Here is a 17,935-nt window from a genome sequence, read left to right as displayed (position 1 = left end):
CACCTCATCATAAAAGGGTTCTCATCCAGGAAAAAAGAGGTAATTGTTCCCCTCTACTCATCACTCATTAGACCCATTATAGAGTACAACGCCCCTTTTGGAATGTACCTCACAAGACATGTGCAGCAGCTGGAAAGGCCACAGAAGTACTTCACAAAGAGGATTACTGGCCTCAAACAAATGCCCTACACTGACCGCCTCAAAAAACTCCAGCTTTACTCCATAGCGTATCACCTACTCTGAGGTGATCTCTGCCTAACATATAAAGCTATGTCAAACCCAGAGCTGTTGGACATGCTACACCTAAAGAAATCCCAATCCCTCCGAGCTACATGCTCTAAGGACCTAAACCTTGTCACCACAATAAACAGGACATGCTGGAGGGATAGATTCTTGTCCCAGAGACTTCCTATACTCTGGAACAAGCTACCCATCTATGTCAAGCAAAGTTCTTTCCCATGTGCCTTCCCCCAGGAAGAAATCTTGCAAGAGGAAGCATATAGACTCCCAAGACGAGTCCCTCACTTCAGATACTGACCTCAAGGAGTCGGAGGGGTCCCCCAAGTTCTTCATTAGCACTCTTCAAGAAAAATCTTGATGAGTGGATGGGAAATAGGAAATACACACCGGGGATCACTTCTGTGTCTGTGCTGGACAGTGGCACAGGAAAATAACTTTCTTGGGTGGCATAAGCTATAGAATCTGGCTAGGCTTACATAGGCCCTTGGGCCGATAGCCTAGTACCTACCTATGAACCTATGAATCAAGTGTTAATACTGATGTGATGTAGTGGTACAGCCATGACACATTACAGTCACACTACAGCTGTACCTCTGCTACAACTAGATTTCAGGCTGTACATCACCTCCAAATAAAACATTTGGTCTAAACCACATATGACACAGTGGAACCATTAACAGTCGTACAACTCTCAACTATTTTACATCATTACATCAGTTGTATATCATATATGTATATGTTTATTAATGGAAATGTGTGGGTGAGGGCCCATACACCATATGTGGATACATTACAACTGAGGCGTATGCAGTTCATGCAGAACAGTTAATGACACACATACTGGCAGCCACCCAGTGTTGCTAGGGAACACATGAGTAATCTTTGTCAATAGCGATACAATACTGCATATAATGAATTTGCCAAGGTTGCAGGTGAATCTCCATATGCCATATGTTTGTCTGTATACCAGTATTACAGTATGTGGATGAACCCGGGCATATGTGTCCATGTGGTATTGCTGTATGTAAGATAACATTTTTGGATATATATACACATGCACACGTGTCATACTGCATCTGTCACTGTGATAGTTGTATGACAACTGTGTAGAATGTTGATATACAGCAGTGCAAGAACAACTGTGTAGAATGTTGATATACAGCAGTGTAAGAACACATACCTTAGTAAGTCAACATCAACACCCTAGCTCAGATCACAGACTGGAATATACTGTGGTAGGGATACAATATAGCCACACCTGAACACAGCACATGTGGATAACAGCAACATTGTCATGTGAAATGTTCAGAGGGTCAAAGAACATTACTATGCTACTGGCTAAAAACACACAAAATCCTAGCTATTATTAAACAATTTAAACACAAATCGATATAGCTTGGTGTTAGAAGATAGTAGGGTTATGGATGTGTGTATGTGTTTAATACCGACAGACTCTGTCCATATGTGACATGTGCATGATCCAATGACAGAATTAGCCATCACACATCCAATGGTCTGGAGATGGCTTGTAGAGGGTCATGAAGGGGCTGTGCTTTAAGATGTGCGCATGCGTCTTTCAGATGACGACGTCCTCAGTGTTCCGCAGAACAGATGATGTTATGTAATCCTATCTCGCCATTTTTCTTCATATGTGGGTTCGGAGTCGACGGTTGGCTCCGACTCGGCCTATACACTAGCTCGAAAGTCTCTGATTGGCTGGGCTAAGATGGTATCCCACAATACCTTGCTCCACATCCCCAGATCTCGTTTGCCGCTTGTAGAGCTCGGACGTGGTCTCGACTTGGCTTGGCTAAGTACTCTTTAAAAATAACTTCTCTTGAGAAAATTTCTGATATTATAGAATTTTTGCAAGGAGTCGGAGGGGTCCCCCAAGTCTTCCTCTGAGGATGTTTCGTTCTCCGAAATCCTGGAGATCTTGAAACAAAGAGGAGGCTGGCCTTCCAAAACCTCCGAGGAGGAGGACTCAGTATTCCTTAAGGCCTTTGGCGCATAGCCTTCCGCCTCCTGGGTATCCCCACCCTTTGATGAGCTCCTAGACTTAATTTGTCGAAGGGTGTGGGAGACTCCTGACTCCGTGGAGCCTGTCCCTCGACGGCCTAACAAATTCTTGTCTGCCCCACAGGGAAAGGATTTCTTGACGAAGGGAACCCCAGTAGATGCTATGGTGGTGGCGGCCGCCACACAGAAGGAAGTTGCAGAGTCTTCCTCTACGGTCCATCCCCCGAACAAGGAGTCCAGGATGATGGACCGGTATGGGAAGCATACCTTTTCCTCAGCGACCTTTACTCTGCGGTCGCTGAATTACTTGACTCATTTCACGCGGCTCCAAAGAGATATCCTTAAGGAGGTAGGAGATACTCTCAGGGGTAATGTACCTGAGACGGTAGCTCAAGCAGTCAACGCTCAGCTTTCCACCCTTAATTCCATTGCGAACTCGTCCATGCAATTGATTTTGTATGCGACCGAGGGAGCCAGCAGGGTGGCTAGTTCAGGAGTGGCCCTCAGGAGGCAAGCCTGGCTACGCCTGTGTCACTTTGCGGAGGCCTTTAAGTCTTCCTTTACGGATGCCCCTTTCGACAGTTCCTCCTTGTTTGGGACCAAAGTAAAAGACACACTCACCAGGTGCGAACAAGAGGGTAAGACTTGTCTGCCGTGGGAGTCCGCTTTTCCCTACCGTCGAGACCTTATCCCAAGGCTCAGCGGGGGGGGGGGAGATGTGGTTCAGAAAATCACAGAGGTCGTTCCCTACCGCACAAGGTGAGACCCCCCCCTCGAGGCAGAGGAGGGGAGGGTCATACTCTGGAAGACGCCACCCCAGAGGCAGAGGGGGCCCCCACAACTCGGGGGGGCCGGGATTCCTTCCGCAGTTCCCCATACTCTCACTCTTGAGGGTGTGCCCGGCTGTGCTTCTCCGGAGCCAGTCAGGGGTCAGATTTCCCATTATCCGTAAGCCTGGGCAAGAATAACCCAGGACATATGGGTTTTAGGGATAATCGCCGGAGGTTACACCATTCCATTTCGCTCCACCCCTCCTACCCCCAAAAGGATCCCAGACGCACCACCCAGTCAAAGGGGTCAAGCAGCCTCAGAGGTCTCTCAGCTGCTAGAAAAAGTAGTCATCCAACCAGTCCCCCCAGACCAGATCGGATTAGGGACTTAGTCAAGATTCTTTTTGGTGCCGAAAAGCACGGGGGACCTGAGACCCATTCTGAATCTCAGCCAACTAAATCATTATGTACGCAAGTCCAAGTTCCGGATGGTCACACTGCAATCAATTCTCCCGTTATTGGGAAAGGAAGTATGGATGTGCTCCATCGACCTGAAGGATGCTTATTACCACATAAAGATGGACAAAGCATCCCGGTGTCATCTATGCTTCCGGCTGGGAGCCAGGCACTTCCAGTTTCGAGCCCTGCCCTTTGGTCTCACCACAGCCCCCAGGGTGTTCACCAAATGCATGGCAGTGGTGACGGCTCACTTGAGGCGTCTAGGATTCCAGGTGTTTCCTTACCTGGACGACTGGCTCCTAACCGCCCCCACCAAGCATCTACTTTGTCAAAACAGAAACACTACCATCAACATTTGTCATCAGCTAGGCATCACAATAAACTGGAAAAAATCTGCCTTGCTATCCTCACAGCGTGTCTCATTTATAGGAACAGAGTTGGATACCATTCGGATGAGAGCATTTCTGCCTATGGAAAGGATCACGAGATTACAACGGCAGGTTCAAATGACGATGCCTTTGACACGCGTAAAGGCAAGGCTAGTGCTGCAACTACTAGGCACGATGGCATCCACCATCATGACGGTTCCATTAGCGAGGCTGCACATGCGGATATTACAGTGGCTCCTGTTCGCCCAGTGGTCTTTTCAGAGTTTGCCTCTATCCTATCCCATCTTGATCACAGACAAGTGTAGACAGGACCTAAGTTGGTGGCTGTGCACTGACAATCTAGTAGTAGGAAAACCTTTCTGTTCACCCAACCCGGTAGCCACAGTGACCACGGACGCCTCCCGGATAGGGTGGGGGGGGGCATTATCTTGGCAGGTTGGTCCAAGGTACGTGGCAGGAGCACGAGATGAACTTGCACATAAATGTCCTGGAGATGAGGGCAGTGCTCCTAGTGTTGCAGGCACTACAACATGTCCTCCCATCCGGGACTATTGCGATACACTCGGACAACATGTCGGTAGTGTGGTATCTCAACAAACAAGGGGGAACCCGATCGTACCCACTATGCAGGGAGGCTATGAGAGTATGGAACTGGGCGATAGCTTCCCAGAGGACCTTGATAGCAACGCACATTCCGGGGAAAACCAATGTGATCGCAGACAAGTTAAGCAGGGCGATCCTTCTTCCCTACGAGTGGTCCCTGAACCGCCAGGTGGCGGACAGCATATTCAGTAAATGGGGTCAGCCTTGCTGCGACCTGTGTGCCAGCCCTCTCAATGCGAAATGCCACGCATTCTTCTCACTGATACCCCCACTGGGGGGATATCCAAGGGACGCTCTGGCGCACATTTGACCCTAGGTTCTGCTGTATGCTTTCCCTCCGTTTCCCCTTATCTTGAGGGTGATCCAGAAAGCACTATCCCTGGGAAGCAGGTTGATTCTAATCGCTCCATACTGGCCTTGACAGTATGGTTCCCCTTTCTCCGTGGAGCCTCCTTGGACTCTGGACCCTTGTCCAGACCTACTGACACACGTCGGGACAGCTCCACTCCTCCCTGGAGACCCTCAGGCTGACTGCCTGGCTACTTCCAACCGTAGTCAGGTATCATGATTTTTCTCCAAACGTAGTCCATATCCTCTCATCCTCTCACAAACCAGCCACTAGGAAGATTTATTCCAGTAAGTGGAAAAGGTTTTCCATATGGGCACAGTGTAAGGATATTGACCCCTACACGGCTCCCATCAACTCTGTGCTGGAATTCTTATCTCAATTATTCTACCAAAGGTCAGCCCCAGCCACCATAAAAGTTCAGCTAGCGGCTATCTCTAATTATCACATGGCATATGAACCCAGCTTAATGGCTCACAGACTGTGTAAAGCCTTCATGAAAGGCACACTCCTCCTTCGCCCCCCGGTAGCTCAACCGGTTATGCCTTGGGACCTTAATTTTGTTCTGCAGGCTCTTACTCTTCCACCCTTCGAGCCTGCGGCTTCTTGCGATTTGAAGTTTCTGACATGGAAATCGGCCTTTCTAATAGCCATTACTTCTGCCAAAAGGGTTTCAGAGCTTCAGGCCTTGTCAGCTAAGCCCCCTTATCTAATTTTCCATAAAGATAGGGTCTCCCTCAGGCCGAATCCAACCTTTCTTCCAAAAGTAGTGTCATTGTCTAATATTAATCAGTCCATCGAACTGCCAGTATTCTTTCCCAATTTCTCTGACAAGGCAGAGTATCAGTTTCATACATTGGATGTTCATAGGCAACTACGCTTTTATTTACACAGGACTAAGGAATGGAGGAAATCAGATCAGCTCTTCATTTCGTTCTCGGACAATCACTTAGGTTCGGCGGTGTCCAAAGTAACCATTTCTAGATGGATAGCGGGTTGAATCTCCTTTATTTACCAGACAGGAGGTAAGAACATACCCTTTCCAGTCAGAACACATTCTACGAGAGCAGTGTCTACATCTATGGCCTTTCAGGCTAGACTATCCATGGATGATATATGTACAGCCGCAACATGGGCTTCCCCCCATACCTTTGTGTCCCATTACAAACTGGATGTGGTATCCAGGGGCAGGTCTTCCTTTGCCTCCGCAGTGCTCAGGAGTATCTTCCATTGAGCCACTCAGGATATAGGTGCTAGGGACGCTGTCCCACATATGAAGAATAATGGCGAGATAGGACTACATAACATCAATTAGTTATGTACTTACCATAACGCTAGATGTATGTAGTCCATCTCGCCATATATTCTTCATTACCCACCCGCCTTCCCCCTTGCCTGGAGAATTTGGAGGATTTCCTTTATAACCATGGCTTTAGTCCCTTTAGACAACTTGTTGGACCTTGTCTATCTTGACTGTGGATGTGTGTGTGTGGATTGGACATATTGTTTTTGTTAGTAGCAAACTAGATCTGGGGATGTGGAGCAAGGTATTGTGGGATACCATCTTAGCCCTGCCAATCAGAGACTTTCGAGCTAGTGTATAGGCCGAGTCAGAGCCGACCGTCGGCTCCAAACCCACATATGAAGAATATATGGCGAGATGGGCTACATACATCTAGCGTTATGGTAAGTACATAACTAATTGTTATGTAGCTAGAGGGAAAAAGGGGATGTTGGATTCAGGGGATTATGTAAAAGGTTCTCCTGTGTGGGAGTTGATTGAAAAGAGATTTAAGACATCATACAATGACCGTAATATACCACCAACCACACACACACAGCAATTGACTGAGGTCATATTTAAGCACAACATCTGTGTAGATATAGAAGCTGTATTCCATACAGTATAAGACTAGCACCACCACAGATGCTTGACTTTAACAGTGTTAGCAACCACTTTATAGAGGACACCATCATCAGTGTATGCTGAGAAGATGATGTTGGCAGGAGTGTCTGACATAGCTGTGGACCCGCATCCTGGTTCGTCTCCATATTGATAGCTGAATGAACACACACATTCTCAAGTTGACCATTGTGAGATTACAACCCCTACCTATCTTGTTACACAAGCTGCAGAACACAATACTTAATGCTAGTACCACCACACAAGTCTGTTTTAGTGTCAGAGTGCACTTTATAGAGGATAACATCATCAGTGTATGCTGAGGAAAGGATGTTAGGAGGGCTGTATGAAATTGTTGTAGCAGTGTAAAAGTATCTTCTTAATGCTAGTTCAGTGAGAGCGGCAGGACCTGGACTCATGCTTGTCTGACTACACACACACATGTTGACTGCAGAGAGATTAGAACCCCTGCTGTCTAATTACAAAAGCTAGAGAACACAGTATTTAAAGGGTGCACCACTGCAAAATTCTGATTTTAACAGTGTCAGAGTGCACTTTATAGAGAATGACATCATCTTAGTGTTGCAGATAACATAAATACATCCTGGCACCCTAAGTGAAAGAAGCTGTCGTGAATGCATATTTCAGAAGCGAGACAGACCTGTACCTGTTTCTCAGGATGTTGTGTAGATAACACACAAACATGCACTTTAGAAACACCAGTAGTGCAACAATGGAGTTATATGTCTACATATTCAGATGAAGGTATGACCGCATTAATAGAAGTTATTGACAATATCAGTGGGATATGATCATGGATGACCAATGTCTGTGTCATTATAAACCCATACCAAATGTAATAATGCAGTTACACTCTGTAATTCCGGAGTATGTTTGACAATTGCCCAGGTCCTTATAAGTCATTTGCAAGTGCGTTGTTGCAGAGCACACATGAATATCAGAAAGTATGTGTTCAGTGAAGCACACATGTCGTTGCCCTTCTCTTGTGTTTATGAATGTATTTCCATGTAGTGAGGGATTAGAGAACAGTAACCAGAGTTAGACATGCTAAACACCTCTTCACACAGCAGCTCGCCAAGAATTGCATGGATGATGGCAAAATGATAGTGCATGCATAGTTCGAATTTCAGGAATTCAACTCAGATATGAGAAGTAGCAGAGTCCACTGGTACTCATTGCCAAACTGTGCACAAATAGGGATATACAGTAACTGACCTAATTGTGATTAACCACAGAATACATGTGTTTGTTGTTAATGCTTCATGTGTCAGTCTTGCAAGATGTGTTATGGGACTTATTGCTGGCAACTAGTATGATGTGCATAATGTAGTCTATCTTTGAAATATTGGAGCCAAAGTTTTATTACATAAATAACTGTTGGCCTTTCATTCCCCATTGGTATGAAGTTAAGTTCTGAGCAAACGTGGATCTCTTCTTAACTTTAATTTGGTTTGCATTCCTTCGTACAAACAGTTTCAGTGGTGATGCATGGCCGTCAGCACTTTGGACAGTACTGAGTGTGGAAAATACACCTGCTGCCTAGCTTTATCTTTGGCACAGGGTATAAGAGCAGTGAACTCTTGGTCAGAGAACAGGTGAGCCAGGGTTCAAATCCAGATGATTGTTTTTTTTTTGTTTTTTTTATTATTATTATTATTATTATTATTTTATGTAATAGCGAACCAGAGTTCCGCTGTGGCGACCCCTTACCGGGAAAAAGCCGAAAGACCAACAACAACATTTAACAAATTGTCAGGGTGTCTTTAGCTAAGTAAATGTGATCAGGACTGCAAATGTGACTGTCAATTACTGCACTAAAGTATGTATCTTCGCCAAATTATATCAATTAATGCCTACTTCAATACACTTGTACAACAAGCAGCTGTTTTGTAGGCCTAACTGCAAATCACAAGTTAGCTGTGTGTACAGTTTACAGCAAATGACAAGGGGTGGTAATTTTTTTGAAATTATTATGACAGAGAAGATATGCTATTTGTGTAGTGCCAGATTTCAAGAAAGGTGTGTGCAGTATGCTTCACAGTAAGGAAGGTTTCTAAATCATATTACATGAACATTTCTTACATCATCACCTGAACATGACACAAAAGGAATCCTACAGTAGATTTTGAAACCTTGCATACTACAGGAACACTGATCACCTATTGAGTTAAGGTAACATGTTTGTGTTGTCCATCAACAGGGTAATTTCAGTATGCAGATACCGTAAGATGCCCTGTAGATCCAACAGCCTAATATATTGTAAAGAGAGGTGGCAGTGAAGGGATGCATAGAAGGAGAGATGGACATAAACGTAAGTCTTTAGTGGAATGCAACATTTATGGGCATGTTTTTGGTCTGTTCTAATGATTAAGCTGCCATTCTCTGCAGCATGTTATGACTGACATAGGAGTAAAGAAGGGTTAGTAGGAGGAACAACAGGCGTATGACAAGCAAAACAAGGTTGGATAAATATGTCGTAGTTGTAGGGATATATGTCAGTGCAAAACCTTTTTTTTGACAGTATCCAGCATATCTCCATGACCACTCATAACTCTGGGAAATGTTAAGATGTGGGAGATTAAACATACCATAGACATGTAACATCACACTAAGAAATGATGTGAGATGCATCTGGAAATGAACACTTGATGCTGTTGACAAAAACAAATTTCAGTCAAGTGATTTATGCATACTCTCCACATAGGAAGTTACAATTTGTTGCACCCAGCAGTGCACAGAACTGTCAGAATAACTTTCTAGGTAGTGCCTTTTTTTCTGCTTTTACTCTGTGTTCCTCTAGCCCAGCAAGTCTAAGCAGCAGTTTGGGGAGATAACTAGACTAATGAGGCTGATGGCAAAAGCTCACCAGGTTTTGCCATAGGGCATGAAGAGCCATTCAGCATTGCTCAGCATTGGTGCATGATGCCAAACTCCACACAAATGCAGAGGACAAAAAGTGAAGGTTTTTTATGGGCTATTTTTGGTCATGTTTGTGCTGTGTGAGTCTGTGTTTTGACCAGATTAAAGGAGTGAAAAAAGAGTAGATAAGAAAGTGGTGAAATGGGGGGTGGGGGCAAGCAGAGAGAAGAATAAAGGAGAAGCAGTAAAGAAATGTGTAGAAGAGATTAGGAAAGAGCCATAGATCTCCACTTCAACATAGTAATGTGCACATGTAGAGAACATTTGATGACTTTTAACTGCCATTACAGCACTGATAGGCGACAACAGTGCAATGATGTTGTATAACCAGTTGGACCAAATGAAGTGCATCGGGAAGACACATACACAAAGTGGAGAGCTATGCATGGGACAATTTGTCTTTGTGGGACAGGTGCCCATTTTTTTTTCTTTTGGATTTCAAAAAAAGAGGAATGTTGGGGAAGGGACATAGCAATGTGAGGGTCATGCAGGTAGGGTAGATGAAGCAGGCACAGATAAACAGGACAAGCAAGACAGACACAGGGGTAGTGATGGACACAAAATGTTGGGGGACACTATGATTGGGGATAGGTAGTTGACCTCAGGCACATGGCAGTCAAGCATGGGATCAGTGAGAATCTAGTCTTCATCCTCAGAACTATCATCACTTTCACCTTCCTCAATTCCCTGTGAGACTGCTTGACATAGGAGTCTCTTTTCTATTTTAATGAGCAACCTCTCCAGGCAGCTAATGCAGGCACCAAGGCCAGTCTCTGTTACATCATGCACCATCCCTGGCAGCTTCTGACAGGTGACATAATCCCCACCTCCACCAATACTCCCAGAGGATACCACTGCACCAGCAGCTGGGGCAATGCTACCTGATGTGGATGGTTCAGGTAGTGCAGAGGCTGTAAAGGCAGTACTGCCAGGTGGCGTCCCAGAGGTGCTGGGTGTAGGACCTGCAGCTGGTGGAGGGTTGGCAGGCTGAGCTGCAGCAGCTGGCCTACTTCCCTGTGCTGAAAAGCATTTACTTTCTTGTCAGAAAGGTATGACATCAAAACAGTGTGATTCCAGGTAACCCACAAAAAAGGGAGAGAGAGAGATAAAGGGTGGGGTGAGACAGAAAGTAGAATATTATAACCATGAAATGCCAAATTCCTGCTTTACTGCAATGAATATGCTTTCCTTTTTAAAGTAGCTGTAGAGCTTTCACAATCCCAAAAATGATTGTGAATTGTTACAAGTAATCCTTGAAATATGCCCAAATTCCATATATGCTTTTAAAGCTACTGCAGATTAACTTAACAACTTGGCATTAAAGCCAGTACTGATGCATTTCAACTGTAAAAATGATGCTTGTTAAATGTGAATCTATAGGTTGCTTGTGGGAATTGAACCCACATAATCTGAATACACTATTGTACTTGCCTAATACAATTACCAAGAGCTACAGAAGAAAGCATCATGCTTGCTGTTACAGTTAAGATATACACGCTGAACATGATTCTGATCTTGGGAATCGCAGTATATATATTACAATCAGAGTCAGTTGTGCGGCAGACATACCTGTTGCCCCTCTGAGTCACTGCAACCTCTCGGTATGTGCCTCCCTGTTTGCCAAGATTTCCTATGCAGCTGTAATATAGAAAATGAAAAAAGAGATATGAAAGCATTATGCATACCACTTGTGGCTAGCTACAGTATTTTCCATATAATTTAAAGTTGCTTGATCTGTATACCTACATGACTAGGGTGTCAGCAGTTCTAAACTCATCCAGCCAGTAGTGAAGTCGTCAAGTGTGTCTGCTTGAGCCTGTTTGGGTCACTGTAGTGGTGCCTACACTGCTTCCTAGTGCATGGTATGCTAGTCGCACTAGAGAAAGCTTTGGCTAAGCTGTTCAAGCCTCAGCCTTGTACTGAGACCCTGTATAGTCCCTTTTCAACAGCGTACAGCTGCTGTGCCTCACCAGGAGTGCAGCAAATATTTTTGACTCCCTTCACACACCACCTCTGTGCCCTGCATTTGGCAGCATACTTCCCATCTCCTGCCAGATCTGTAAAGGTCCTTCAACAACAGTTGCAATGTTTTCCTGCCAGTTTGTAATATCGTGTTTTATGACCAGTGCACAAACAAGCACAACCATGCCAACCAGATTTGTGAAATAGTAAGCAAAAAGAAACATTGCCAGACAAAGAAGAGAGGAGTGTACATAACAGCAGTGATGGTGTGACTCTTGACTTTGATCTATGGCATGCGTGCTACTATACCTGGTCACACTGTCCAGTGGTCAACACTGAAATGCTAAATGGCTTGGTTTTTAAGCCATGACTTTAAGGTAATCAGTGGGATGACTTTAAAGTGGTGGCAGGGGAAAGTGTAGTTAGGCAGCATAGAATGGTGGTTTGTAGGATGACATTGGTGATCAAGAAGAGGAGGATGAGTGTGAGGGCAGCACCAAGGATCAAATGGTGGAAAATGAAAAAGGGTAATTGTGAGGTGGAGTTCAAGGACGAGTTAAGACAGGCACTGGGTAGCAGTGAAGAGTTACTGAATAGCTGGGTAACTACAGTAGAGCTAGTAAGAGAGATGACTGGAAAGGTGCATGGTGTGACATCCGGAAAGAGGAAGGAGGACAAGGAAACCTGGTGGTGGAATGAAGAAGTACAGGAGAGTATACAAAGAAAGAGGTTGGCGAAGAAGAAGTGGGATTGTCAGAGAGATGAAGAAAGTAGACAAGAGTATAAGGAGATGAGGTGCATGGCAAAGAGAGAGATGGCAAAGGCTAAGGATAAGGCGTATGAAGAGTTGTATGAAAGGTTGAACACTAAGGAGGGAGAAAAGGACCTGTACCGATTGGCTAGACAGAGGGACCGAGCTAGTAAAGATGTGCAGCAGGTAAGGGTGATAAAAGATAATGAGAGAAATGTACTCACAAGCGAAGAGAGTATGTTGAGCAGATGGAAAGAGTACTTTGAGGGGCTGATGAATGAAGAGAATGAGAGGGAGAGAAGGTTGGATGATGTGCGGATAGTGAATCATGAAGTGCAGTGGATTAGCAAGGAGGAAGTAAGGATAGCTATGAAGAGGATGAAGAATGGAAAGGCTGTTGGTCCAGATGACATACCTGTGGAAGCATGGAGGTGTTTAGGTGAAATGGCAGTGGAGTTTTTAACTAGATTGTTTAATGAAATCTTGGAAAGTGATAGGATGCCTGAAGAATGGAGAAAAAGTGTTTTGGTACCGATTTTTAAGAATAAGGGTGATGTGCAGAGCTGTAGTAACTACAGAGGGATTAAATTGATCAGTCACAGCATGAATTTGTGGGAAAGTGTAGTGGAAGCTAGGTTAAGAAGGGAGGTGATGATTAGTGATCAGCAGTATGGTTTCATGCCAGGAAAGAGCACTACAGATGCAATGTTTGCTCTGAGAGTGTTAATGGAGAAGTACAGAGAAGGTCAGAATGAGTTGCATTGTGGACTTAGAGAAAGCATAAGACAGGGTGCCTAGAGAGGAGTTGTGGTATTGTATGAGGAAGTCGGGAGTGTCAGAGAAGTATGTAAGAGTGGTACAGGATATGCATGAGGGTAGTGTGGCAGCGGTGAGGTCTGCGGTGGGAGTGACGGATGCGTTTAAGGTGGAGGTGGGATTACATCAAGGATCAGCTCTGAGCCCTTTCTTATTTTCATTGGTGATGGACAGGTTGACAGACGAGTTCAGACAAGAGTCCCCGTGGACTATGATGATTGCAGATGACATTGTGATCTGTAGTGAGAATAGGGAACAAGTGGAGGAGACCCTGGAGAGGTGGAGATATGCTCTAGAGAGAAGAGGAATGAAGGTCAGCAGGACTAAGACAGAATATGTGTGTGTGAATGAGAGGGAGGATAGAGGAATGGTGAGGATGCAGGGAGTAGAGATGGTGAAGGTGGATGACTTTAAATGCTTGAGATCAACAATTCAGAGTAATGGTGAGTGTGGAAGAGAGGTGAAGAAGAGAGTACAGGCAGGATGGAGTGGGTGAAGAAGAGTGTCAGGAGTGATTTGTGACAGACGAGTACCAGTAAGAGTGAAAGAGAAGGTCTACAAGAGGGTAGTGAAACCAGTTATGTTATATGGGTTGGAGATGGTGGCATTGACAAAAAGGCAGGAGTCAGAGCTTCATGTGGCAGAGTTGAAGATGTTAAGATTTGCACTGGGTGTGACGAGGATGGACAGGATTAGGAATAAGTGTATTAGAGGGTCAGCCCAGGTTGGACGGTTTGGAGACAAAGCCAGAGAGGCAAGATTACGTTGGTTTGGACATGTGCTGAGGAGGGATGCAGAGTATATTGGGAAAAGGATGCTAAGGATGAAGCTGCCAGGTAACAGGAAAAGAGGAAGGCCTAAGATAAGGTTTATAGATGTGGTGAGAGAGGACATTCTGGTGGTTGGTGTGACAAAGCAAGATGCAGAGGACAGGAAGAAATGGAAACAGTTGATCCGCTGTGGTGACCCTTAATGGGAGCAGCCGAAAGAAGAAGTGAGATGACTTGACACATATTTTGTGGGGACCTGCACAGTGTTCAAAGTAATTTGTACAATGTGGGATGCAAACTTATGTAAAAGAGAATGTATAGCTTTCCACACAGATGATTATTCCTCATTGCCACAGAAGATGTGTTTGTCAACCATGGTCATTACAGATATACAACTTAAATAGTGACTGGTGCTGTACTTCAATTAGACATGTATGTGTGAGACTTTAAAAGGTCCTGGCCTGTGCATTCTTTGGTGTGATGCAGGACTAATGTCTGACAGTATACTGGAAATGGATAGACTTGCATGACAGAGTTTTCAGTTATGTTACATACCTCACCATACCTTCGGTTTTACAGTTATACTTCGGTTATGGAAGGTGTGTTGATGATTTTAGTGCACTACTTTGTCCATCAGAGATATGCAAGTGCATTTTTTATTGCATAATCCTCATTGTCATACTAAGCCAGTTATACACATAATACATATGATCCATACAAAACTATGTGCATGCAAGCAGTAATATCTTTCTGTCAGTCAACCTGCTATACATAGCAATTGCTATGTAGTATTACCTTTATAATCAAAGCTGTGCAAAAAATTACAGTGTGCTGTATTTGAATTCTGGCTCACCTGTGTTCTGACTATGAACTCACTGCAATTACACCTGGTGCCACAGAGAAAGCTAGGAACTAGGTAGCAGGTGAATTTTTCATACTTGATACTGTCCAGAGTACTGAAGGCTCCACCTCACTGCTGAGCCTGTTTGCATGAAGGAATGCGAACCAAGTCAAATTTTTCACTTTTTTCCTTTAGTGAACCATATTTGTGCATATTTGTGCATAGGTAGGCAATGTGCAAATGTAAAAGGCAATAGCGAACATGTATTACTTGTGTAAATACTCATTATGACCCCTCCTCACTAAAATAACTACTGAGAGACTCCAGTCTCACTTTACCCATATTCTCTCTTTTTTAGTTCAACATATTTACACCTTATGCAGCACAAACGTCTGTGTAATTTCTGCAGTCATTACCATCCATGTTGCTGACCTCTGTGCAGTACCGCCAAGTGTGTTTGCTTTTTGTAAGGTGACTGAAATTACATCTTTGGTTTTAAGCGGCTACCCACTTGTGCACTATGGTTTTACTCACTACAGTTAGTTCCACACTTTGTAAGTGTATCCTGAGTGGCACACCCACTAAAGTGAAGGGTGTCTGTGCATTACTGTATTTTGCTTCAGAGTAATCATTTACATTTGTAAGCTATTAGCACCTAACAATGGTGTAGAGGCTACACTATGTTCATATCTGCAACATAAAGTCAAAAGTTTGGTACTCAGCAAGTCTAATGAGTTTGCATCTCATTTGCATCTTCAGAGGGCTAAATGTACACTGAAAGGTAACTTTGTAGCTAGGGAACTTGAGGTGGAGACTGTTTTCAGTCATGCTTATTGCTCCAATTGTGGGATTTTATGGATCAGTATACTTTTTGGAATGGTTTTTCTGTAGTGGATATTTCATTTACATGAGCCAGGTTATTTGGTAAACTGCCTAAGTATGTATTACAGATGTCATTCATGTCAGATATTGATGGCATTACTGGACAACTTACCCACATTCTACTTAGCTACATTTACAAGTACCAGTTAGGCAGGCCTCCGCTATTTATTCAGGTTCTTACACATTTATTTTTCTATTACAGTTTCAACACTTACCTTGATAGTCTTGCACTTATAACTGTTATCCTTTGGGGCTGACTCTGACGCTAGCAGTACACAGTATTCATTGTGCTGCAGATGTTTATATTCAGTAGCACATCCTTTAAAAGGGATGCATATGAATTTATTTACCCATTCTGAATGCGGTGCATGGATTCAGTTTGGAAACTGTGACTGGTGTTTTGAAGTTGATGTTCGCATTCACATGTAGTTTGGTCGGACATGGTAAGACTGTCATCTCCCAATGTTTTTATTATGATGTTGCTGCATCTTGGAGTAAAAAAAGTAAATTGGTGGAGATGCAAAGGGAACAACTTATCTTACTTCTAAACCTGTTTTCTGTGCTTTTTTTGTGTGTGTGTGTGTTCATTGGTTGTTTGTGTTGGGTTCTGATAATTTAGTTTCATGGTCAAGTTTCCATCATTCTGCTATTTGCAGTTTAATGCTTTAAAATGGTTCTAGTAGTACAAGTCAGGGTTAGCCCTAACACTGATTCACTAAATATCATAGAGTTAAAAGAATACACACACACACACACTGTTAATCTAATGCTTATATATTTTTTTTGTGCAGATCAAAATCCCTGACTTTTTCCATGACATAGATATTGTTCCTGCTCTTCTTCATGGGGATCTGTGGGGAGGAAATGTTGCAGAATGCGATTCAGGCCCAGTAATATTTGACCCAGCCTCCTTCTATGGACATTCGGAATTTGAGCTGGCAATAGCAGGGATGTTTGGAGGGTTTGGCAGCTCTTTCTACTCTGCATATCACAGTAAGATCCCCAAAGCTGCAGGCTTTGACAAACGGTTGAAGTTGTACCAGGTCTTCCATTACTTGAACCACTGGAACCACTTTGGGACATCGTACAGGAGCTCATCTTTGAGTGGGATGAGAAGCCTTCTCAAGTAACTGCAGCACAATTACAGAAGTTACTTGGATTGTGCTAAAGGTGTTCTGAATATGTTTATTAACTGAAGATTCACTAGTGGTGAACCTCTATTCCTGCTAAGCAAGAAGAATGCAGCAGCTGCTTCACTAATCTTAACTCATTCTTAACTCTACTCTGGTGACTAGCTGTATCCTGCCAAATTTGTTAGGCCTTGTAATAGCAGTAATCAGGAATGTAAAATGTATAACTGTGTTGCTTAAGCTTGCATAGATATGTGCACTATTCAAAATATGTGTGCTACCATTTGGTAGTTCATTTAATTAGTCCTGAAGAAGGACTGCATTTTCTGCAGCACCATCTGAGCAGTTGCTTTATTTCAGAGCACTAAGGCCTAAGAATGTCATCTCTGCTAGTTAAAGATCATTAAATTAGCAGAGCTGTGAAAACAGAAGGTTATACACTTAGGTGTTGAGTCTCATCAGCATTTTACATTGTGCTGTGTTTTTTTTGCTGAAATTTTAATGGATTATAAAAATAAAATAACTCCCCATGGCAATTAGCCTAGCAGATGTACTACATTCAAGTGTTATTTGAGTACATACTATGAACCTTGTAGATTTATTTTTCATTCATGTGTTATGTGAACATATGCCGTTTATTACTTCTACTTTTCTAGGATTGTAACTTTTTTCACTATTGTTTTATTAGTTTCATTCAGTATGATAGTAGTGCCAGATGTCCTCTGCTATGAGAATCCATACGTTCTTTGTAAGTAATTTTGTGAACTTTTCCATGAAGTGTATTAATATTTATCTTTGTATGTAATTTTGTGGAGCTTTTCTTCCCAGGCCTCCACTGAAAATGGGCTCATTCCAGGCCCAGTGGACTTTCCCAGTAAACAAAACAAATGAAATAAATGAATTAAATAAAAATAAAATAACTTGTTTTCAAGACCCACTACTAACAGGGTGTTGGGATATTTTAATTAATTAGTTTAGCATTTCAGGCTAGGAAGTGTGCACACTAATCCATCACCTTGTTTCTGCACTTGCTGTTGGTCGTGATATATTTAATTTTAAGAGAAGTGGTTGATTCTGTAACTGGGGAAAAAATCTCTGGTAAGTGACACAAAGT

General features: G+C 43.4%; 1 protein-coding gene across 1 annotated transcript in view; it reads left to right on the top strand.

The window, feature by feature from the left end:
• The window catches only part of LOC122799208 (ketosamine-3-kinase-like), a 407,977-nt gene extending 390,609 nt beyond the window's left edge, over nucleotides 1–17,368 (top strand). The window contains exon 6 of the mRNA XM_044068124.1: nucleotides 16,483–17,368. Coding sequence (XP_043924059.1) covers nucleotides 16,483–16,821 — 339 coding nt within the window. The 3' untranslated portion in view covers nucleotides 16,822–17,368. The remainder of the gene's footprint in view (nucleotides 1–16,482) is intronic.
• Nucleotides 17,369–17,935: the final 567 nt, after the last annotated feature.

This window comes from Protopterus annectens, chromosome 4.part0 (assembly GCF_019279795.1).
Source record: "Protopterus annectens isolate FY-2018-M chromosome 4.part0, PAN1.0, whole genome shotgun sequence".
In the NCBI taxonomy this organism is placed as follows: Eukaryota; Metazoa; Chordata; order Ceratodontiformes; family Protopteridae; genus Protopterus; species Protopterus annectens.
Note: the sequence above shows the minus strand (reverse complement) of the source record. Positions and strands in the feature narration are given on the sequence as shown.